This window comes from Lepus europaeus, chromosome 17 (genome assembly GCF_033115175.1).
Source record: "Lepus europaeus isolate LE1 chromosome 17, mLepTim1.pri, whole genome shotgun sequence".
Lineage (NCBI taxonomy): Eukaryota > Metazoa > Chordata > Mammalia > Lagomorpha > Leporidae > Lepus > Lepus europaeus.
In genome coordinates, this window is record NC_084843.1 from 58,012,441 (window position 1) to 58,036,116 (window position 23,676).

The following is a 23,676-nucleotide window of genomic DNA, read 5'->3' on the forward strand; positions in this document are numbered from 1 at the left end:
AAAGACAGACTGTCACAGTTAGAAAGAACACTCTCAGGGCTGGCGCTGTGGCGCAGTAGGTTAATACTCCGCCTGCGATGCCGGCATCCCATATGGGTCCCGGCTGATCCACTTCCAATCCAGCTCTCTGCTATGGCCTGGGAAAGCAGTAGAAGATGGCCCAAGTCCTTGGGCCCCTGCACCCACGTGGGAGACCCAGAAGGAGCTCCTGGCTTTGGATTGGCGCAGCTCTGACCGTTGTGGCCATTGGGGAGTGAACCAATGGACGGAGACCTTTCTCTCTGTCTCTCCCTCTGTCTGTAATTCTACCTCTCAAATAAATAAAATTTAAAAAAAAAAAAAGGGGGGGGGGCATTGCCATTCATTATTCACTTCCCAAATGCTCCCAATGGCTGAGACTAGACTGGGGCCAGAACTAGAAGCCAGGTCTCCCATGTGGGTGGCAATAACCTAATTACTTGAGCCATCACTGCTGCCTCCCAGGAACTGTACTAGCAGGAAGCTGAATACAGGAGCCAGAGCTGGGTATCAAACTCCAATATATGACATGGGCACCTTAACCAATGTCCTAACCACTAGGCTAAAGACCTGCACCATTTTTATTTTTGAACCTGGATATTTTAAGTTTTTTTAGACTATTTTGTCATAGGAATTGTGTCTTTGAAATGAGTATTAATGTACACATTAAGTAATTCTATGATAAAAACAGTGCTACTAGTCTTCATTTAAAATGTAATAAAGAGGGGCTGGCGCCATGGTGCAGTAGGTTAATCCTCCACCTGCAGCGCCAGCATCCCATATGGGCGTCTGTTCTAATCCCAGCTGCTCTTCTTCCAATACAGCTCTCTGCTATGGCCTGGGAAAGCAGAAGATGGTCCAAGTGCATGGGCCCTGCACACATATGGGAGATCGGGAAGAAGCACCTGGCTCCTGGCCAGGTGGGCCATTTGGGGAGTGAACTAATGGAAGGAAGACCTTTCTCTCTGTCTCTCCCTCTCACCGTCTGTAACTCTACCTCTCAAATAAATAAATAAAATATTTTTTAAAAATGTAATAAAGAAAAAAAAACTCTGTTTTTGAAGATAATAGAATTCTTGTAAAATATGTCATTTTTCAAATTAATTAAATTTAAGGGGATTTTTGACAACAAATCTATTTAACAGCAATGTCATTTATTAGAAATTTCACAATTACAATAGTGAAACATCTCAGTCAAAATTAAACCTTTCTCAGTAATACACTGTATAAACATGCAAAACACTTTTGGATACTTGTTTATACTGTTAACATTTTAATATTAACAATTTTCAATACATTGTTATTCAATATTCAATATTAACAAATTCAAGGGCAGAGCTGTGGCACAGCAGTTTCAAGTCCCCGCTGCTCCACTTCCGATCCAGCTCCCTGATTACACCTGGGAAAGCAGCAGAAAATGACCCAGGCGCTTGGGCCCCTTTAACCACATGGCTGGCCCAGAGGCTCCTGGCTCCTGGCTCCGGATCACCCCCGCCCCACTCGGGGAGTGAACTAGCAGATGGAAGATCTCTTTCTGCCTCTCCCTCCCTCTCTTCAGTAACTCTGCCTTTCAAATAAATATTTTTAAAAAACTTCAGACAGGTGATACGTTTGTCCTTTATCATGTTTTTATAACATTTATTTGCTTTTTCGGCTTTCATTAATTTTACTATTTTTAACTGAAGATATTAAGTTAAAAATGTACATATTTATAGGATGTGATGTGATATTTCCATATATTTATATACTGCATTAAATTTCTTAGAGCTTCCATCAAGAAAAATACACACTGGCTCTTATAATCAATATGACAGAGTTAAAAGGGGCTGATCTCTTAAAAACCAAACCCTTCCTACAAATATTCATTTTTGGTGTACACAAAAAGAATTATAAGAGATTAAGAAAATTCCTTACCTGCAACTTTTGATACATCTCTATGTTAATTGCTTTAACTTCCTCTAGCTGTTGTCGAAGTCCTATCAAAGTATCTTGTTTCTCGTGGATGTCTTTCTCCAACAACTTCATGGCAAGTTCAATCTCATGTTTCATGCTTCCTTGTACAGCTAGCTCATTCTCCACATCCTGCAATTTCAATGACTCCTCAATTCACATGCCCCTTTTCAGGGTATCAGAGTCGGATACATGACAGCCACTGAGATCAACTTGGATTTCCCTTTCTATATGTAGAATGTTCTATTTAAATTAACTAAAGAGAATCAGGCCCTATATCAACACAGTATCTTAAATATTTTCAAATGCAATTTGGCTAAGGTGAAAGCATTTTCTATATTCTGTTAATCATCATCCTACTTGTTCATGAATTAAATATTTTATGCCTCATAAATTAAATAATTTTCCTTTACAAAGGAAATGAATTAGCCTGTTCAAGTATAAGAAAAATACTCAAATACTTTCATTCCTTTTCTTGAATTTTTAGCAGGGGCATGTATTTGGCGTAGTGATCAAGATGCTGCTTCAGGGGGCTGGTGCTGTGGCATAGTGGGTAAAGCCATCACCTGCAGTGCTGCCATCCCATATGGGCGCTGGTTCAAGACCCAACTGCTCCTCTTCCCATCCTGCTCTCTGTTATGCCCTGGGAAAGCAGCAGAAGATGGCCCAAGACCTTGGACCATTGCACCGGTGTGAGACTAGGAAGAAGCTCTTGGCTCCTGGCTTCAGCTTGGCACAGCTCCAGCTGTTGTGGCCATTTAGGGAGTAGACCAGCAGATAGAAGACCTCTCTGTCTCTGTCTCTCTCTACCTCTCTGTAACTCTGCTTTTCAAATAAATAAATAAATCTTCTTTAAAAAAAAAAAAAAAAAAAAAGATGCTGCTTCAAACATATCCATCCCATACCCCAAGTGCCTGGGTTCAAGCCCCAACTCTGCTCCCAATACCAGATTCCCACTAAGGTGTACCCTGGGAGGCAGCAGGTGATGGCTCAAGTAGTTGGGTCCCTGCTACCCATGTGGGATTTTGGATTGAGTTACCAACTCCTGGCTTTGGCCTGGCCCAGCCCTGGCTGTTAATGGCATTTGGGGAGTAAATCGTGATGGGAGCTCTATCTGTCCATCTCTCTGCCTTTCAAATAAATTAAATCTCTCTTTAAAAATATTTTTAAAAAGAATTTTTGGGGCCGGCACTGTGGCATAGTGGGTAAAGCTGCCACCTGTAATGCCGACAACCCATATAGGCGCCGGTTCGAGTCCCAGCTGCTCCACTTCCAATCCAGCACTCTGCTATGGCCTGGGAAAGCAGTAGAAGATGGCCCAAGTCCTTGGGCCCTGCACCCACATGGGAGACCCAGAGGAGACTCCTGGCTCCTGGCTTCAGCTCAGTGCAGCTCTGGCCATTGCAGCCAACTGGGCAGTAAACCAGCGGATGAAGACCTGTCTTTTTCTCTGTCTCTGCCTCTTTCTGTAATGGCCTTTCAAGCAATTAAATAAATTTTTTTGGCCGGCGCCGTGGCTTAACCGGCTAATCCTCCGCCTTGCGGCACAGGCACACCGGGTTCTAGTCCCGGTTGGGGTGCCGGATTCTATCCCGGTTGCCCCTCTTCCAGGCCAGCTCTCTGCTATGGCCCGGGAAGGCAGTGGAGGATGGCCCAAGTCCTTGGGCCCTGCACCCGCATGGGAGACCGGGAGAAGCACCTGGCTCCTGGCTTCGGATCAGCACGATGCGTCAGCCGCAGCGGCCATTGGAGGGTGAACCAATGGCAAAAAGGAAGACCTTTCTCTCTGTCTCTCTCTCTCTCACTATCCACTCTGCCTATCAAAAAAAAAAAAAAAAAAAAAAAAAAAAAAAGATGTATTTATTTATTTGAAAGTCAGAGTCACAGAAAGGGAGGCAGAGAGAGAGAGAGGTCTTCCATCCGCTGGTTCACTCCCCAGTTGGCTGCAACAGCAAAAGTTGGGCCAATCTGAAGCCAGGAGCCAGGAGCTTCTTCTGAGTCTCCCACATGGGTGCAGGGGCCCAAGGACTCGGGCCATCTTCCACTGCTTTCCCAGGCACATTAGTAGGGAACTAGATGGGAAGTGGAGGAGCCAGGACTTGAACCGGCACTAATATAGGATGCCAGCACTGCAGGCAGTGGCTTTTACCTGCTATGCCACAGCACCGGCCCCTGGCCCCTATAACTTACAGTTTGCAAACACTGATATAGGTGCCTGCACTGTGGTGTAGTGGGTAAAGCCACCACCTGTGACACCAGCATCCATATGGTGGTTTTCTAGCTGCTCCACTCTGATCCAGCTCCCTGCTAATACACCTGGGAAAGCTGCAGAAGATGGCCCAAGTGTTTGGGCCCCTGCCACCCATATGGGAGACTCAGATGGAGTTCTGGAGTCCTGCGTTTGGCCTGGCACGGTCCCAGTGGTTGAAGCCATTTGGGAAGTGAACCAGCAAATGGAAGATCTCTGTCTCTCCCTCTCTCACTCTTTGTCATTCTGCCAATTCAAATAAATAAATCTTTAAAAAAAAAAAAAATCACTACAGTGGGAGCTTAAAGAATTTGAGAGGGTTAAGGGAGTGAGTTTGCTAGCTCAAGGAGATCTGAAGTTGTGCCTGGCTGAGAGTAAATTATTCCTAGGATTTTGCTATGTAACGCATGTAACCTACCTGTCTTAACTGAGATTCATCTCGAAGCTGTCTTCTGGCTTCATTGTACATTTCATCCAGCCCCTGCCGAGAATGCTTATACGTTTGAACCTCAGTTTCCACATCTACTTTTGTAACCTAGAAAGAAAACATAAAATTGTCTATTCTATAATCACTTCTATGAATACAGTACAAAAAATACCTCGTTTATGTGAAAATATGATCATTTCTGACACAAGGCTGAAAGTAGTCCACACATACCTCTAGGTGCTGCTGTGTTTTCATTAAAATCAATTTATTTTCACTTCGTAACTGATGATTTTCTTCTTGCAGTTTAATGATATTATTTTTCGCGATAGCCAACTAAAAATTATGCAATGGGGGCAAGAAAAAAAAGATTTTAAACACCCTTACTTATATGTGCTTCAGGTAATGTTCATGGCTATAAACAACAGAAAATAAAATCTTCAGTTTACTAAAATTTTCAAAAGTTGATAGGAAAAGTGCACTCCCTACTATCCAAAAATACCATTTAAAAATTATATTTTTAATTACTTTTGTACTACTATTTTGTAGTTGAAATGTTACACTTATTTGTTATGCCTATAATTATACCTACATTATACTTATTGTCTGATGTACAGTATGTCCTGGATACAAAGTATCTGAGTAAGCATATAAAGAACCATGCATTAAGTAATAAGCCCATAAAGACTTGCTTAAAGACACAAACACATGTAAGGAAAGAAAGTTGTATAATCACTGAAAAATCTAACACAGACACTCATGGTTACTGAATAGCTTACACTTTTAAAATCTGGGTTCATAACAATAATCTGAATGATTACAACTAACATCAGACAGCTCTCACCACTTGAGGTAAACATGAGTAACTCCTAAGTAACTAAGTGGCTTGGCTCTGAGACCAGAATGAAAAAAAGGAGCCCAAGAAAGCAAAGCGGGGACTGTTTCCTAATGTTGGCTAGCTAACTTCTGAACACTTTATCCAGGATACAACTTAAACTTCACATTGTATCTAACATCAAAAAGAGTTACAAACAGTAAATAGCTCTAAAAATGGTCCCAATCCAGAGTCGTACCATCAAAATGAAAAAGCATTCTAAAATGTGCTACCTGGTTTGGAAAAAGGGGGCCAGTTCTAAAAGAAAAAAGAATTTTGTCATGGAAAATAGGGCTGACAGCATTAATAATAGACTTCTTCCTGTAACTTAAATAGTTCTAAAAATAAGAAGCAATAACTTTGTGCAACAGATTTTCTTTAAGAGATGAAAAATGTCTCTAAAAAGCAATTCTCCAAATAGTATTTAAAGAGAGCTAAGTGTCTGGTTCTTCTTCAAGTGAGCTCCGGGACCATCGGCCAGTCACTTCCCACAGTGCAGAGAAGCAGAGCACACAGGAAGTTTTACCCACGGGAGGTGGACAAAGGGTGGACATGATCATGCAGTGATGCCTATTCCACAATCTAAATACCAGGTCATCCTGGCTCTAAGATAATCACAGCTCCTCTATAGAAGTTTTGCATTTTGTCTCTGGAGCTCATTTCTAGAAGTTGAGTATCTCAAAGATTCACAAAACTGGGAGTCTGCCTAAAGAATATGTGGTTTCTGTATAACATCATCATTAACTGCATCTGTAAGTCTCCCATCACAACTCAAGTGTGTGTGCCCACACATACTCAATCACACTTAAAACGGAAAAGGATCACGGACAACAGGTGCAGGGAAGCAGCTCTGCTACTGGGTGACGATACCTCTTCAATCAGCTTGGTATTTGACTTTTCTAATGAATCAACTCTGGAATGAAGGCTGCTGACTGTGCTGCTGAAATTAGTAAAGAAAAAAATTCATTCAAAATCACCTCAAGTCACAAAGGCAAGAAGAAGTATATTGTTTTGCATTCATTATATTGACTTACATATTACCAGCTACAGGGCCTAAAGTTTCTAAGTGTGGGAAATTTCATCAACTTGGATAACTTGATTTTGGCTAGGAAAGCAGCAAAGACCAAAGCAAAAGAATCAATGTTTCCATTAAAATTTCTTTTGCTGCTACTCATGCATTTTTATCATCTTCTTAGAGTCCTTCTTGCATTTAAATGATACTAGTTGAAAGTAAAAATTCTACACAAAGATGACTAAATACTGTTAAAATTATACTTCAAATTATTTTTAAAAGGTTGAACTTTAAATATTCACTTGATAATTGTGGGCTTTATCAACCACTTACACAGTGATCTACATTTCAAGCTTGACTCTATTTTCATAACGTAGAGACCTCCAAAGTCACCTATCGTTTGAGAACCACGAATATGAGACACTCAGCATCAGGTACCCTATCTGTTAACAGCCTTTCTCTCAAGGATACAATCAAAGGTTAGGTTACACCATGTGAACACACTTGTTTTTTGCACTTTTAAGTGGAACAAGAATGGGCATTATCATATATTTTATTAAATCCTATGTCTGGGGCAGGCGTTGTGACACAGCAGGTTAAGCTACCACTTCGGACACCCACATCCCATATCAGAGTGCAGGTTCTCTGCTGACAGTATGACTGCCATGAGCGTCACGTGACTACCAAGAACATAAAGCGTGCCTAGTGAGACTTAGAATGTACTGTCAAAGACACACATATTTTGAAGCAAGTACCACAAAAAATGTAAAATATATAAAAATGAGTAATTTATTTTACTGGTTATATAAGGGTTTTTTTGATTATATGTTAAAAATACTTAGGGTATATTGGGTTAAATAAAATGTACTCTTTTTTTTTTTTTTTTTTTTTTGACAGAGTTAGATAGTGAGAAAGAGAGACAGAGAGAAAGGTCTTCCTTTTTTCCGTTGCTTCACCCCCCAAGTGGCTGCTACGGCCAGTGTGCTGCGGCTGGCGTGCTGCACTGATCCAAAGCCAAGAGCCAGGTGCTTCCTCCTGGTGTCCCAAGCAGGTGCAGGGCACAAGAACCTGGGCCATCCTCCACTGCATTCCTGGGCCACAGCAGAGAGCTGGACTGGAAGAGGAGCAACTGGGACTAGAACCCGGGGTGCCAGCACCGCAGGCAGAGGATTAGCCTAGTGAGCTGCAGCACCGGCCAAAATGTATTTTTAGCTAATTTTTATTTTTAAATTATCAGAAATTTGAAATTATCTGCCTTACATTATATTTCTACTAGAACTGCAGTACAGTATTTTGTTTATATTATTTATTTTATTTAGGACTGAGAGAGACCAAGTGTTCCCATCAGCTGGTTCACCCTCCAAATGTGGAACAGCCAAGGCTGGGCCAGATAAAAGCCGAGAGCCCAGAATGGAATCTGGGTCTCCCACACAAATGGCAGGGACTCAAGTACTTGAGACGTCACCTGCTGCTTCTCGGGGTGCTGATGCTGGAATCCAGAGCAGAGTGGGGCCTCAAACCCTTGCGCTCTGATACGGGATGTGGCATGAACGGTGCCTTTATTGCGCCAAATGCCTGCCCCTGCTCTACAGAATTTGACACAGAAAGTCTCAGCTAGAGCAGTCACTGATGGCTTCATGACCAAGGAGAAAACTTTCACCACAGAAGACAAAGCCAAATCACACATGAAGCCCTTTACAGTAATAAAACGAATTTTTTAAGAGATTTACTTATTTAGTTGAAAGGCAGAGTTACAAAGAAAGAGGGAGAGATACAGAGAGATCTTCCACCTGTTGGTTCATTCCCCAGATGGCTGCAACAGCCAGGGCTGGGTCAGTCCCAAGCCAAGAGCTTCTTCCAGGTCTCCCACACGGTGCAAGGGCCCAAGCACTTGGGTCCTCTTTCACTTCTTTCCCAAGCGCATTAGCAGGGAGCTGGATTGGAAGTGGAACAGCCACGACTCAAACCAGCACCCATATGGGATGCTGGCAATGCAGGAGGCAGCTTAACCTGCTGTACCACCACACCAGCCTAGGTAAATGAATTTCTGAACCATCAAATTAATATAGACTTCCACCTTATCTAGGCTTTTTTTCCCCCTCAAGAAAATAAGCCTAAAATTCTATTTATACTCTACAAAGATTCTATTTAAAATCAGACTCTCATTTTCTGCTGAACATGAATTACCTACAATAATTCTCTCTGTTCTTAATTTCCAGTCTCTAGGCCCTCAACCCTTCCCAAAGATGCCTGGAAGAAAGGATTGGGTTAAGCTGAACTTAAGGGAAAATAACAAAAACAGAAACACAGTAAGAATCCAGAATACTTACTTCAGTTGCCTATTTAATTCTTCAACGTAATTCTTTTGATCTAATATGGCAGCAATTTGAACATTCCTATAGGGAGGAAAAAGCAGCTTTGTACTAGTCAGAAAGTTATTTATTAGATGTAAAAAATTATCAAAAATTGTTGTGAAACATCATTGTCCTGTCTTTCAAACAAAATTTAAGAATCTTGGTAGTCACAGAGCAGCAAGCTGTGTATCAATTCTAATCTTTGTTGAAGAAATCACTGGCTAATACTAGACTCAACATAACTGGTGCATTTTATCATTGTTTTAAAGTTTTATTTATGTCGAAAGTCAGCATTACAAAGAGAGGGAGAAGGCCGGCGCCGCGGCTCACTAGGCTAATCCTCCGCCTTGCGGCGCTGGCACACCGGGTTCTAGTCCCGGTCAGGGCACCGATCCTGTCCCGGTTGCCCCTCTTCCAGGCCAGCTCTCTGCTATGGCCAGGGAGTGCAGTGGAGGATGGCCCAAGTGCTTGGGCCCTGCACCCCATGGGAGACCAGGAGAAGCACCTGGCTCCTTCCATCGGATCAGCGCAGTGTGCCGGCCGCAGCGCACCTACCGCGGCAGCCATTGGAGGGTGAACCAACAGCAAAAGGAAGACCTTCCTCTCTGTCTCTCTCTCACTGTCCACTCTGCCTGTCAAAAAAAAAAAAAAAAAAGAGAGAGAACGGGAGAAATAGAGAGGTCTTCCATCTGCTGGTTTACTCCCCAAATGGCCGCTACGGCCAGAGTTGGGCCAGGCTGAAGCCAAGAGCTCCACTGGGTTGTCCCAGTGCATGGCAGGGGCCCAAACACTATGCTTCCGCTGCTTTTCCCAGGCCATTAGCAGGGAGCTGGGTCAGAAGTAGAGCAGCCAGGACATGAACCGGTGCCAATATGACTTTACCCACTCTGCCACAATGCCAGTCTCAAATTAGTGTACTTTAAATTTAAACAGGTAGATCTCAAAATAAATCAGCATGGGAGCCAGCGCTGTGGCGTAGTGGTTTAAAGCCCTGGCCTGCAGTGTCGGCATCCCATATACATGCTGGTTTGAGTCTTGGCCACTCCACTTCTGATCTAGCTCCCTGCTAATGGGCCTAAGAAAGCAGTAGAAGATGGCCCAAGTGCTTGAGCCCCTGCACCCCCGTGGGAGACCTGGAAGAAGCTCCTGGTTCATGGCTTTGGATTGGCTCAGCTCCAGCCACTGCAGCCATTTGGGGAGTGAACCAGTGGATGGAAGACCTCTCTCTCTATACCTCCCTCTGTTAACTCTTTCAAATAAATAAAATAAATCTTAAATAAATAAATCAGCACATGTAAGCTTGTAAATAATACACTTTCATCCCTTATATCACAAAACATAGCTACTAAATTATACTATTAAAATGAGTCTCAGTAACTACAGATAGGACCAAAAGTCCTACTCTATCCTAAAGCCTCCTTCTTCTAAGTGATTTTCCTAAATTTTCTTTGAAAAGTTGGTAATAAAAAGTAAAAATTAAAAGCAGGAAACACAGGAGAGAGGGAAAAAAAGGAAACAAAAACTAATTGCAGGTAAATCAATCTCATACTGACTTGTAGAGAGCTATGACAAAATACAAGTGGAATAACATGAAAAAAATCATACCTTTCTTTATTTCCAATATCTTCTTCATTCTTTAAGTACATGGAAAAGTCAATCACTCCAACCTGAAGTAAACAAAGTTATTTTTATTTAAAAGGAAGAAATAATACATTACTGGAAGTAACTTACACATGTAAACGAATTTTCTTTAGTATTTAACAGCACTGTTGTGGCGCCAGATGGCCCCTGGATCAAGGAGGAACCCGGGCATCGGAGGGCAACCACTCTACTTACCTGTGAGTCTAAATCCTCTCCCTTCACACACAGGTTCGCGTCGATCACGTTCAGGCCAACCAGCAGCCCCACAATCACTGCTCCTTCCTCTTCCATCATCAGTGCGTGATACTCATAGAACTCACTGCGAAAATTCAAACAATAAAAAACATTACAAGTGTATTTCAAAAATCAATTTCAGAATATTAGCGCCTTACCTTCCTAACTGTGTACTTAATAGACATGTAGAGTCAGGCACCTTTAAATATGCCTTTCTACATGTGAATAACATTTTAGAATTTTGAAATTTAAACGTTGGGGCCGGCGCGTTGGCATAGCAGGTAAAGCTGCTGCTTGCAGTGCCAGCATCCCATATGGGCACCAGTTCGAGTCCCAGCAGCCCCATTTCTGATCAAATTCTCTGCTATGGTCTAAGAAAGCAGCAGAAGATGGCCCAAGCCCTTGGGCTCCTGCACCCACGTGGGAGACCTGGAAGAAGCTCCTGGTTCCTGGCTTCAGATCGGCTCAGCTCTGGCCATTGCAGCCAACTGGGGAGTGAACCAGCAGATGGAAGACCTCTCTCTCTCTCTCTCTCTCCCCCTCTCCGCCTCTCTGCCTCTCTGCCTCTCCACCTCTCCTTCTCTCTCTGTGTAACTCTCATCTTCAAATAAATAAAAAAGAAATTTAAACATCAATATTAAAAAACTTCTTAAAAAAAGGACTGAAGGAGATAAAAGTAGAAAATGAATTTTGAGAAAAGGAAAAGAGAAGCCAAGAGAGATCAAAAGAAAAAGGCAACACTGAAGCCTCCAACTTCTGACTCTCAGGACAGGGGACTGGCACTGACCTGATCGTGACACTTTTTCCGAGTTCAATTTTCATCTCTAAGATTCATTAAGTCTATGGGGATAAAGACTAAGGTGGGAAATGAACACGAAACATTTCAAAGCTTGTGCTCAAGTCAACGCATTTGGTAGGTATATCATAAATGTTCTTAACAGATAAACCAATTAAAGACACTGAAGAATATCTAATTCTAAAAAAATGTCCAAACAAGAAACTCATGAAAGAAACAGGTCCGTCTAAACACTAAGAATTGCCAACAGTAACTGTGACTTTAACTCATAGTCAGTATGCTACTAAGCATACCAAGTAGCACAGTCATTGCCATTTAACAAATGAGAAAACTGAGGTGTAAAACAGAGCCATTAGAAAGACCAAAACCAGGGCCAAGTTCCTGACAACACCAGAAAGGCACAGGGAGTGCCAGGACAGACGCAGGGCCGCCACAGACCTCCTCCCTGCAGGTCTGCCCTCAACACCAGGCTTCCGGTCTCACCTGGGCCTGCACTACTACTGAAGACACAGCTTGGACATTCATGATCTAAAAAGAAACTTGAGCAATTAAATTCCATAAAATACTGTTATCCATAAAATTAATTATAATTCAGAAAACCAAAACTAACTTATAAATATACATAAATTTCCCCTTATTGGCAAATAGTAAATTTATGATATTCATATTTTAGGCCAGTTCCTGACCCATGTTCTCCCCTACCACGTGTTTTTCTCTTTTACTTACCTCCTCTTTTTTCTTTTATGCCATCTTATTGTATTTTATGTACCTTCTTGTACTACATCTTATATCCTTTTTGGAAAACAAGATACAAATGAAATGAAAAATGAAAATGAACATGACTTAGTGATACTAACCTAAAGAGATCCCTCTGAATAATTAAGCAGCGCAGGTAATCGGCCATCTTTTTTTGCATGAGGGCTAACCGAAGCCATGCTCTCGCACGACCCAGGGGGGTCCTGAAAAGAAACAGCTGGTCAGAAAAACAGCCCTGGCCGGAGAGCCTGCACTACACGTTCCATTGCTGCCAAGGCACAATCCCATAAGGAAGAAGGGCATTCTGTCACAGTTCTGTTTTCATTTCTACAGTTTTAAACCAACTTTTTGAGCATGTAAACCCATTCTATAAATCTATACTTGTAGAACACCTAAGTACAAATTTTTTTTTAAAAACATTTCTTCAGGGGGCTGGCGCTGTGGCGCAGCAGGTTAATGCCCTGGCCTGAAGCACTGGCATCCCATATGGGTGCCAGTTTGAGCTCTGGCTGTTCCACTTCCAAGTCAGCTCTCTGCTGTGGCCTGGGAAAGCAGTAGAAGATGGCCCAAGTCCTTGGGCCCCTGCACCCACGTGGGAGACCTGGAAGAAGCTCCTGGCTCCTGGCTTTGGATCGGCGCAGCTCCAGCCGTTGAAGCCAATTGGAGGGTGAACCTTCAGATGGAGGACCTCTCTCTCTCTCTGCCTCTCCCTCTCTCTGTGTAACTCTGACTCTCAAATAAATAAATAAATAAATCTTTCAAAAAAAAAAGATTTCTTCAGGGCCAGCATTGTGGCATAATGGGTAAAGCTACCCCTGCGATGCCAGCACCCCACATGGGCGGCAGTCCAAGTCCCAGCTGCTAGGCTTCCAATCCAGGTCCTTGCTAAGGTGCCTGGGAAAGCAGCAGAAGACAGCCTAAGTACTCAGGCTCCTGCACCCAGGGAGGAGACTTGAATGAAGCTTCTGGCTCCGGGTTCAGCCTGGCCTAGCCCCAGCCACTGCAGCCATCCAGGGAGTGAATCAGCAGACGGAAGATCTCTTTCCCTCTAACCTTTTCAAATAAAGAAAGAAGTCTTTAAAAAAATTTTTTTGTCTTCATCTTTTTATTTGAAAAGCAGAGTGATGGGGGTTGGGGAGCAGAGGGAGAGACAGAGAGATATCTTTCATCCATTGATTCACTCCCCAAATGGCTTCAACAGCCAGGGCTGGGCCAGATGGAAACTAAGGGTCAGGAACTCCATCCGGTCCCTGAAGTGATTTTTTTTTAAAAATTATTTAGGGGCTGACATTGTGGTATAGCAGGTTAAGCTGTTGCTTGTGAAGGGGTATCCCATATCGGAGTGCCAGTTGCTAATGTGCCAGGGAAAGCAGTGACGATGACCCATGTACTTGGGACCCTGCACCCACATGGGAGACCCAAGTGGAGCTCCAGGCTCCTGGCTTAAACCTGGCCCAGCCCCGGCCACTGCAGCCTTTTGGGGAGTGAACCAGCAGATGGAACCTCTCTCTTTCTTTGCCTTTCAAGTAAACAAATCTTTAAAAAAATAAAAAACAGGGGCCAGAGCCATGCGTGGTAGGTTAAACTAACACCTGCAACAGCAACATCCCACATGAGCACCAGTCCAAGTCCCAGCTGCTCCGCTTCTGATCCAGCTCCCTGCTAATGCAACTGGGAAAGCAGCAGAAGATGGCCCAAGTATTTGGGTCCCTGAGCCCATGTGGGAGACCCCAATGAGGTTCCAGGCTCCTGCCTTCAGCCTGGCCCGCCCTGTCTGTTGTGGCCATTTGGGGAGTGAACTAGTGGATGGAAGATCTCTTTCTCTCTCTGTTTCTCCCTCTCTCTCTGCAATTCTGCCTTTCAAATAAATAAATAAATCTTTAAAGAAAAACACTTCACCTAATATGATATTGTACATAGTATCACATATGAATATCACTTTGGCCCTGCACCTGCATGGGAGACCAGGAGAAGCACCAGGCTCCTGGCTTCGGATCAGCGCAGTGCGCAGGCCACAGCGCGCCGACCGCAGTGGCCATTAGGGGGTGAACCAATGGTAAAGGAAGACCTTTCTCTCTGTCTCTCTCACTGTCCACTCTGCCTGTCAAAAAAAATTTTTTTTAAATAAAATAAATTTTTTTTAATAATTTTATTTATTTATTTAGACAGGTAGAGTGGATAGTGAGAGAGAGAGACAGAGAGAAAGGTCTTGCTTTTTGCTGTTGGTTCACCCTCCAATGGCCGCTGCGGCCGGCGCATCTCGCTGATCTGAAGCCAGGAGCCAGGTGCTTCTCCTGGTCTCCCATGGGGTGCAGGGCCCAAGCACTTGGGCCATTCTCCACTGCCTTCCCGGGCCATAGCAGAGAGCTGGCCTGGAAGAGGGGCAACCGGGATAGAATCCGGCGCCCCGACCGGGACTAGAACCCGGTGTGCCGGTGCCACAAGGCGGAGGATTAGCCTGTTAAGCCACGGCGCCGGCCTAAAATTGGGTTTGAATCCTTGCTCTGACATTTCTTTTTCTTTTTTTTAAAGATTTATTTGAAAGGCAGAATTACAGAGAAACAGAGGCAAAAGCAGATAAAGAGATCTTCCAGCCACTGGTTCACTCCCCAAATGTCTGCAATAGCCGGAGCTGGGCTGATCTGAAGCCAGGATCCAGGAGCTTCCTTTGGGTCTCCCAAGTGGGTGCAGGGGCCCAAAGACTTCAGCCATTTCCTACTGCTTTCCCAGACCATGGCAGAGAGTTGGACTGGAAGTAGAGCAGCCAGAACACAAACTGATCCTCATAGGGGATCCAGCATTGCAGGCAGCGGTTTTACCCACTAGGCCACAATGCCAGCCCCGCTCTGACATTTCTTAACTATGACTTCTCTGGCATTTATTTTTCACATCTGTACAATTAGGATCATAATAATCTCTACCCTTTAAGAGTGACTTAAGCACTAAATAAGATATTTTATATAAAATGTTATCTTTAAAAAAAAAAAAGACTTATCGGGGCCGGCGCTGTGGTGCAGTAGGTTAATCCTCTGCCTGCAGCACCAGCATCTCATATGGGAACTGGTTCTAGTCCCAGCTGCCCCTCTTCCCATCCAGTTCTCTGCTATGGCGTGGAAAAGCAGTAGAGAATGGCCCAAGTCCCTGGGCCCCTGCACCCACGTGGGAGACCAGGAAGAGGCAACTGGCTCCTGGCTTTGTATTGGCGAAGCTCCAGCCATTGTAGCCATCTGGGGAGTGAACCAACAGAGGGAAGATCTGTCTCTCCCTCTCACTGTCTGTAACTCTACCTCTTAAATAAAAAAATTAAAAAAAAAAAAAAAAAAACTTATCTGAAACGTAGTTAGAGAGAAAGAAGGAATAAAGAAAGAGAGGTCTTCTATCCGCTGGTTCACTCCCCAGATGGCCACAATAGCCAGGGCTGGGCCAGGCTGAAGCCAGGAGCCAGGAGCTTCTTTTAGGTCCCCCATGTGAGCACAGAGGACCAGGTACTTGGCCCATCTGCTGCTGCTTTTCCCAGGTCATTAGCAGAGAGCTGGACCTGATATAGAACAGCCAGGACACAAACCTGCACCCATATGGGATGCTGCCAACGCAGGAGGCGGCTTTACCTGCTACACCACAGTGCTGGCCCCCAAAAAGGTTGTCTTGTTATAAACAGTGGCTATTTATCACTCAATAAAGTCCAACTATTATACTCCCCATAACATATAAAACTCTAAATTGTAAAGCTATCTAGGAGAAAAACTTAAAATCTGAGAGAAGGTGCTAAGCATAAAAAGCACCTCAATCACAAGAATTAAGATAAACTAATGGGAGCACTTAATTTTAATTACACCCTCAAGAACCTAAGAACTTAGCCTTAACACTTTATACCTGCAAAAAACGTTCAATGTTCATGAGTTTCTAACTAGAAAACTCAAGTTTTTAGTACCTTACACATATATTTGTTTGATGAAACAGGCAGGTCTCACTAATGCTCTCAATTTTCAGAGACTCAAAAGTAATATGTGGAAATCAGTAAATGGCTCAGCTGAGGACTGCCGTCTCCTGAGCCTCTGCCCTAAATTGGGCCTACCTAATTCAATCTTCAACAAGACACCTACCTGCTATGTGCACACTGGTTTAGCACTTAGAAAACAGAGGTGCTTAATGCGACACCTATCTTAAAGAGACATGCAATTTCCTGCAATACAAAGCAGAACTGAAGTAAGTGATAAAACAAAGTGGGAAAGATTGTAATAAGAGCACAATGGAAGAAGCAGCTAATTCTTATTGAAGGGGTCAAGAGAAACTTCATAAAGGAAATGGAATTGGAGCCGAACTATGAGGAATGCCCAAAATTCATGGACGGAGGAGCGAAGGGTACATGAGACGGAGAGCAGGTAAGGCGGTAGAGTGGGAGGTGTTCTGGCAGAACCGCGGGCACCCTGTGCGGCTGGGGGTGCACTAGAACACACTTGCTTACTTAAGACCAGGTAAGTCCCGGACACTGGCTCCTATTTCCTCTGCTTCCGGATGCAGCTTCTCCACCAGCTCCAAAGGGCCCCAGATGGTTTTGTTGTAACTCAAAAATGATTTTCTTACTGAAAAAAAGAAAATACAATGCACACAATTTCAACATATAAAAGTATAGTAACTTAAGTTTTTTTTTTTTTTTTTTAAACAAACATTATTTGAAAGGCAGAGATACAGAGAGACAAGGAGAGGCAGAGAGAGAGAGATCTTCTATCCACTGGTTCACTCCCCAAATGTCTGCAATGGCCGGAGCTGAGCTGATCAAAGCCATGAACTAGGAGCTTCTTCTAAGTCTCCCAATTGGGTGCAAGGGCCCAAGCACTTGGGCCATCTTATACTGCTTTCCTAGGTGCATTAGCAAAGAGCTGGATCGGAAGTGGAGCAGTCAGGACTCGAACAGGCTCCCATATGGGATACCGGCACCACAGGTCAGGGCTTTAACCTGCTGCAACACAGCACCAGCCCCATTGTTCCTTTTTTTAAAAGATGAATTTATGGTGCTGGCACTGTGTTGTAATGAGCTAAGACTCCACCTCTGGTGCCGCATCCCATATGGGTGCCGGTTCGTGACCTGGCTGCTCCTCTTCTCATCCAGCTCTTTACTAGGACCTGGGAGAGCAGTGGAAGATGGCTCAAGTGCTTGGGCCCTGTATCTGCATGGGAGACCCAGAAGAAGCTCCTGGCTCCTGGCTTCAGATCGGCCCAGCTCTCGTCACTGCACTCATTTCAGGAGTGAACCAGCAATGGAAGACCTCTCTCTCTGTCTCTCCCTCTCTCTGTCTATAACTCTACCTTGCTCAAATAAATAAATCTATCTTCCAAAAAAAAGATGTATTTATCTACTTGAAAGGCAGAGCAACACAGAGAGTAGGGAGGTAGGGGAGAGGGAGAAAGATATTCCATCCATTGTTCACTCCCCAAAATGTCACTACAGCCAGGTCTGGATAGACCAAAGCCAGGCACCAGGAATTCCACTCTGGTCTCACACATGAGTGGTATGGGTCCAGGGGTCAGCCCTGTGGCACAGCAGGTTAATGTCCTGGCCTGAAGCGCCGGCATTCCATGTGGGCACCAGTTCGAGACCCGGCTGCTCCACTTCTGATCCAGCTCTCTGCTGTGGCCTAGGAAAGCAGTAGAAGATGGCCCAAGTCCTTGGGCCCCTGTTCCCACGTGGGAGACCCAGAAGAAGCTCCTGGCTTCAGATCAGTGCAGCTCCAGCTGTTGTGGCCAATTGGGGAGTGAACCATCAGAAGACCTCTCTCTCTCTCTCTCTGCCTCTCCTTCTCTCTGTGTATAACTCTGACTTTCAAATAAATAAATAAATCTTTAAAAAAAAATGAGTGGCATGGGTCCAAATACTTGGGCCACCTTCTGGTGTCTTCCCAGGCGTATGAGCAGGAAGCTAGATCAGAAGCACAGCAGCTGGGACTCCAACCACACTCTGATATGGAATGCCAGCATTACAAGTGGTGGCTTGCTCACTGTGTCACACTACCAGCCCCACAAAGCAGCTTTATAATGATACACCAAGGTAAGCCTATGACTGCCATAACACAGTTCACTATGTTTTACGAAGTAGAGGATAATAAGCATCAGGCATTGTGATAACAGTGGGTTAAGCAACTACTTGGTTAAGCGTCCCATATCAGAATGCCTGGGTTGGAGTTCCAGCATTTTTTAATTCTTAAAAAAAATGATTTATTTATTTATTTAAAGGCAGAGTTATGGGGAGAGAGAGGACGAGAGAGAGAGATAGAGAAAGATAACTCTTTCATCTGCTGGTTCAATCCACAAATGGTTGAGACTTGGCCAGGCCAAAGCCAGGAGCCTGGAACTCCATCCAGGTCTCCCATATGCGTGGGCAGGAGCCCAGGGCCTTCTGCTGCTTTCCCAGGTGCATTAGCAGGGAGCTGGATCAGAAGTGGAGCAGCAAGGACTTGAACTGTTGCTTACCCAGGACACTAGCTCGGCAGGTGACAGCTAACCTGCCGCGCTACAACGCCAGCCCCCGGGCTCTGACTCTGGTCCAGCTTCCTGCTGATGTGCATCCCAGGAGGCAGGGGGTGACAGCTCAAGCACCTGGGCCCCTATTACCCATTTGGAAGACCCAGATGGATTTCAGGGCTCCAGGCGCTCACTCTCTCTCTCACTGTGCCTTTTAAGTAGCTGAAAATAAACTTATTAAAATGTGATCTGAACTTTTATACAAATGGGAAGATCACAAACCACACCACTAAGTTTTACAGAATAATATTTATAGTAAAAGAAAAAAAACAGAAAAGGATTAAAAGAATGACACTGATTTCCTTTGGGGAGATGAATGAAAGGAAACAAACAGAAACTTGCTTTGTACAGTTCTAGGTTTTTGATACAAAAAGCACTTAGCTCATTATTATTCATATAACTTGAAGAAATAATTTGAGGCCAGCATCGTGGCATTATGGGTTAAGCCACAGCCTGTGACACTGGTATTCCATATGAGCTCTGGTTTGAGTCCTAGCTGCTCCACTTCTGATCCAGATGCCCCAAGTACCTGGCTCCCACACAGGAGACCTAGCTGAAGCTCCTGGCTCCTGGCTTTGGCCTGGCCCAGACGTGGTTGTTGCAGCTATTTGGAGAGTGAACCAGTGGATACAAGATATTTCTTTATTTTCTTTCTCTATCTCTCTCTCTCTTTCTCTCTCTCTCCCTTCCTCTGTAACTCTGACTTTCAAATAAATAAATAAATAACAACTTTATGTCTCTAATTAAAGAAATAAAAATGAGTATATTTATATCACATAACATTTCTCAAATTTTGTTGAAAGGTTTCCTTCTTAAAGTATTTTTTATTTGGGCCAGCGCCGTGGCACAGTAGGTTAATCCTCCACCTGTGGAGCTGGCATCCCATATAGATGCCGGTTCTAGTCCCAGCTGCTCCACTTCCGATCGAGCTCTCTGCTATTGCCTGGGAAAGCAGTAGAAGATGGCCCAAGTCCTTGGACCCCTGCACCCACGTTGGAGACCCGGAAGAAGCTCCTGGCTCCTGATCAGTGCAGTTGCAGCCATCTAGGGAATGAACCAGCAGATGGAAGACCTCTCTCTGCCTCTCCTCTCTCTGTTTAACTGTGACTTTCAAGTAAAATAATTAAATCTTTTAAAAAAAAAAAAGGATACTAACAAGAAAGTATTTTCTGAAGAGCATCTATTAGAAAACAAAGTGGTTGGCCAGTGCCGTGGCTCAACAGGCTAATCCTCCGCTTAGCGGCGCCGGCACACCGGGTTCTAGTCCTGGTCGGGGTGCCGGATTCTGTCCCGGTTGCCCCTCTTCCAGGCCAGCTCTCTGCTGTGGCCCAGGAGTGCAGTGGAGGATGGTCCAAGTGCTTGGGCCCTTGGGCCCTGCACCCCATAGGAGACTAGGATGAGCACCTGGCTCCTGCATTGGGTCAGCACAGTGCGCCAGCCACGGCAGCCATTGGAGGGTGAACCAATGGCAAAGGAAGACCTTTCTCTTTCTCTCTCATTGTCCACGTCTTCTCTCTCTGTCTCTCTCTCTCACTGTCCACTTTGCCTGTCAAAAAAAAAGAAAACAAAGTGGTTGGGCTGGCACCGCAGCTCACTAGGCTAATCCTCCGCCTTGCGGCGCCGGCACACCGGGTTCTAGTCCCGGTCAGGGCACCGGATTCTGTCCCAGTTGCCCCTCTTCCAGGCCAGCTCTCTGCTGTGGCCCGGGAGTGCAGTGGAGAATGGCCCAAGTGCTTGGGCCCTGCACCCCATGGGAGACCAGGAGAGGCACCTGGCTCCTCCCTTCGGATCAGTGTGGTGCGCTGGCCACAGCGCGCCAGCCGCGGCAGCCATTGGAGGGTGAACCAACGGCAAAGGAAGTCCTTTCTCTCTGTCTCTCTCTCTCTCACTGTCCACTGTGCCTGTCAAAAACAAAACAAAACAAACAACAACAACAACAAAACAAAGTGGTTAAGATGTTTTCTCCCCAAATAATCCACTCAAGTGTTTTAAAATTCCATATAACAGTAATTATGGCCTGGAAAAAAAAATACTACATTTTCAAGGATATTTAAGATGGAAGGGGGGAGGGTTCTAAGGCAAATTTTTTTTTTAAATAATCTTGTGGTACCTTTAAGACCATGTTTCAGACAATGCTCCATAACAACAAAAAACTGCTGCAAGGGAGGGTAGTCAGAATCCAGGGTGCGGCCAAAGCTCAGAGCCGATTCAATGAGTCCTTTGATACTCAGTTTAGCCATGTTTAGCAAGTTTGCTCGCTCGACAGCTGTGGGGTCTTTTGTAGCTGAAAGCACAAGAAGTCCAACATCACTGCAAGGCATTACAGTGAGAAACAAACTCTTCTCTTCCCCCTGGGACTCCAACAGTGATTTGCTTATCCTTGTGGGGAAAATCTGTTTCCCCACTAAGGTAACTTCATGATTCCCTCACACACACCATAGGAAACCATCACGCCCATAGCTGCCAGGGTTTGTAAGTCATCCTCAAGGCTCTGCAAATTTGCCATTCTATATTTTAATTTTGCGGCATCTCTTTGCAAGGAAAGTTTTAAAAATAGTATTCTGCAGAGGTACGTTTGCGGTCATAGACAACATGTTTAAGGGGCTCACGTAAAAGCTGGATGGCAGGCACTGTGTAAGGATGAATTTCAAGGCAAAAATATCCAGAATAAACTAGCAATAAAAAGTAGTTGACATTCTAACATTTCAGTAATACCCATAACAAACGAAACAGGTAAAATACACTGACAAATAAGAAAATAGAGCAGTCACTCAATTTCTCATTTTCACTTTGTCTTGTTTTTCCATTCTCCCAGGAATTCTACATTGCATGATTCCATTCTAAAGCCCTCCGCCCTTCCACATAGCCAATGCTGTCCACTGTTTCAGACTGGTACCGAGTTAATAGATGCACTTGCAAAAAGCCTTATTTTTAATTGCTATTTTCAAATTCACAAAAATAGTTTTCTTCCCACAAGTTTCTCAGTTTACTTAAGACACTCAGATGCGTCCCCATTCTGGCACCATCGCCGTGACTGGCAGGAGTATTTTCAGTAAACACAGATGACAAAACTGAGGAGCTAAGGGCACACATTGTGGTGCAGTGGGTTAAGCCACAGCTTGGGATGGCTGCTCCTCTGCTTCTGCTCCAGCTTCCAGCTAATGCACCCTGGGAGGCAGCAGAGGATGGCCCCAGTGCTTGGGTCCCTGCCATCCACGTGGGAGACTCTGTTGGAGTTCTGGGCTCCTAGCCGTCGCAGGCATTTGGGAAGTGCACCAGCAGATGTTAAGATCAATCTCTATTTCTCTCTCCAAGAAGATGAAAATAAACATTCTTTAAAGACGGAGATGCAAAAAAATTAAGCACCTAGTAAAACATCACTTCATCATCTCCGACAAATGTACAAATCCAAGTACGCAAAATGTCCATTTTTCTCCCACTGGACACAAACCCAGAGTTCCCAGGGACCTAGCATTCCAGTTCTGAGCCAGGCATGAAGCCTGACGCCGACTCCTCACCAACATAAAAGGCTGTGACCAAGCTGGCGGCCGACACCGTCCACACCCGCTCGCTCCTATTCTGCAAATCTGCATCGCGCTATGTATGACTCCCTCTTTATTTTCCCGAGCGACATCGCCTGACGCCCCCTGAGTTACGGCCATTCTCATCTTTCTAACAGTGCCCACCCCACCAGCAAGGCGCGACAGGACCACCACAGAAAGGCACCCGCAGTTCCCACGCCCAGGGCCGCCAGCACGGCCGCCACGCCCCGGCCCGGGCCGCAGGTGCACCGGCACGCCGCAAAGCACCGGGGACGCCCGGGCCCACAGCCCCCTCTCTGCCCCTCTCCCTCCCCCACCCCCAGGCTACCCGAAGGCCCGGGGGCGCCCCCAGGACCCCGCCGTGGGCTCACCCAGCGTCTTGCCCGGCATGGCTCGCCCTCGCCCTCCCTCGGCGTCGGGCACCCAGGCGGAAGCCTGAGATGCGTCTTCCCTCCGCCACCCCCAAACCTGGAAAGTCATCGCCCTGTCGGCCACTGGCCCTCGACCCGGAGACACCCAGGCCGGCCCTGCCCTCGCTCCCGAGAAGCCGTCGGACCTCGAGTCCTCAGCCGCTGGGCCTCAGACTGGGGGCGGGGACGCGAAGGGAAACGAGGGGGGCGCGTTGCCATGGCGACCCCGGGAGCCCCCGAGTCCCGGGCTGCCCCCGCCCACCCTAGACTCGGGCCCCAGCTCGGAGTCGGCGGCCCTCCGCGGCCCCCTTCCCGGCCCTCCTCGCCCGGCCGCGACCGGCAGCCCCGGGACGTGGGGCCAGAGGCCCGCAGTCGGCGCGCTCCCCTCACCCATGGCGGCGTCGCGGTCTCGGGCAGGGGCTCCCCGGGCCCGGCCAGCAGCTCCCTCCAGGCGCCGGGCGGCCAGCACCGCATCTGCAAGCAGGCCCGCTGCGGCCCACAGCGCCCCCGGCGGCGGGAGGACCTCCGGGCGGCTCCGCAGGGCCGCGGCGCCCGCTCCGGGCAAGAGAGAAAACCCGCCCCTGCCCCTCGCGTCCATAGGGGCCCTGCGGGAAGAGCCCGAGGGCTGGATTCCGGCCCGAGACCACCAGTCTCGCCCCGGGCTCCGCCAGTCGCGGGGGCTGGCCTTGCGAGAGGGTTGGAGCCCCGGGAAATTGCTTGCACCCCCGCGGGCCGGCGGGGATGACATCGACCGCACCTGCCCGGCCTTGCTTTCCCCTTCGCAAACGCACAGAGGCTAACAGCGGGCAGAAATCTGCTGAAACAGTGTAGAAAGCCCCAGAGCACGACGTTTAAATCGGCCTATGAAGTGCCTTGGGAAACGCGGCGAGCAGCAGCC

At 46.0% G+C, this 23,676-nt stretch overlaps 1 protein-coding gene across 4 annotated transcripts in view; it reads right to left on the reverse strand.

The window, feature by feature from the left end:
- Window positions 1-23,266, reverse strand: part of RUFY2 (RUN and FYVE domain containing 2) — a 44,107-nt gene extending 20,841 nt beyond the window's left edge. Inside the window, exons 1-11 of one of the 4 annotated variants that reach the window (XM_062215263.1) lie at window positions 23,169-23,266; window positions 20,937-21,110; window positions 16,773-16,890; window positions 12,409-12,510; window positions 10,717-10,840; window positions 10,486-10,547; window positions 8,857-8,922; window positions 6,385-6,454; window positions 4,875-4,976; window positions 4,635-4,751; window positions 1,933-2,100 (exon numbers count right to left, since the gene is read on the reverse strand). In XM_062215263.1, coding sequence (XP_062071247.1) covers window positions 1,933-2,100; window positions 4,635-4,751; window positions 4,875-4,976; window positions 6,385-6,454; window positions 8,857-8,922; window positions 10,486-10,547; window positions 10,717-10,840; window positions 12,409-12,510; window positions 16,773-16,890; window positions 20,937-21,110; window positions 23,169-23,172 — 1,107 coding nt within the window. In that variant the 5' untranslated portion in view covers window positions 23,173-23,266. Of the gene's footprint in view, window positions 1-1,932; window positions 2,101-4,634; window positions 4,752-4,874; window positions 4,977-6,384; window positions 6,455-8,856; window positions 8,923-10,485; window positions 10,548-10,716; window positions 10,841-12,408; window positions 12,511-16,772; window positions 16,891-20,936; window positions 21,111-22,739; window positions 22,948-23,168 lie in introns of those variants that run through there. The other 3 variants (XM_062215260.1, XM_062215264.1, XM_062215262.1) reach the window with 3 other exon arrangements.
- Window positions 23,267-23,676: the final 410 nt, after the last annotated feature.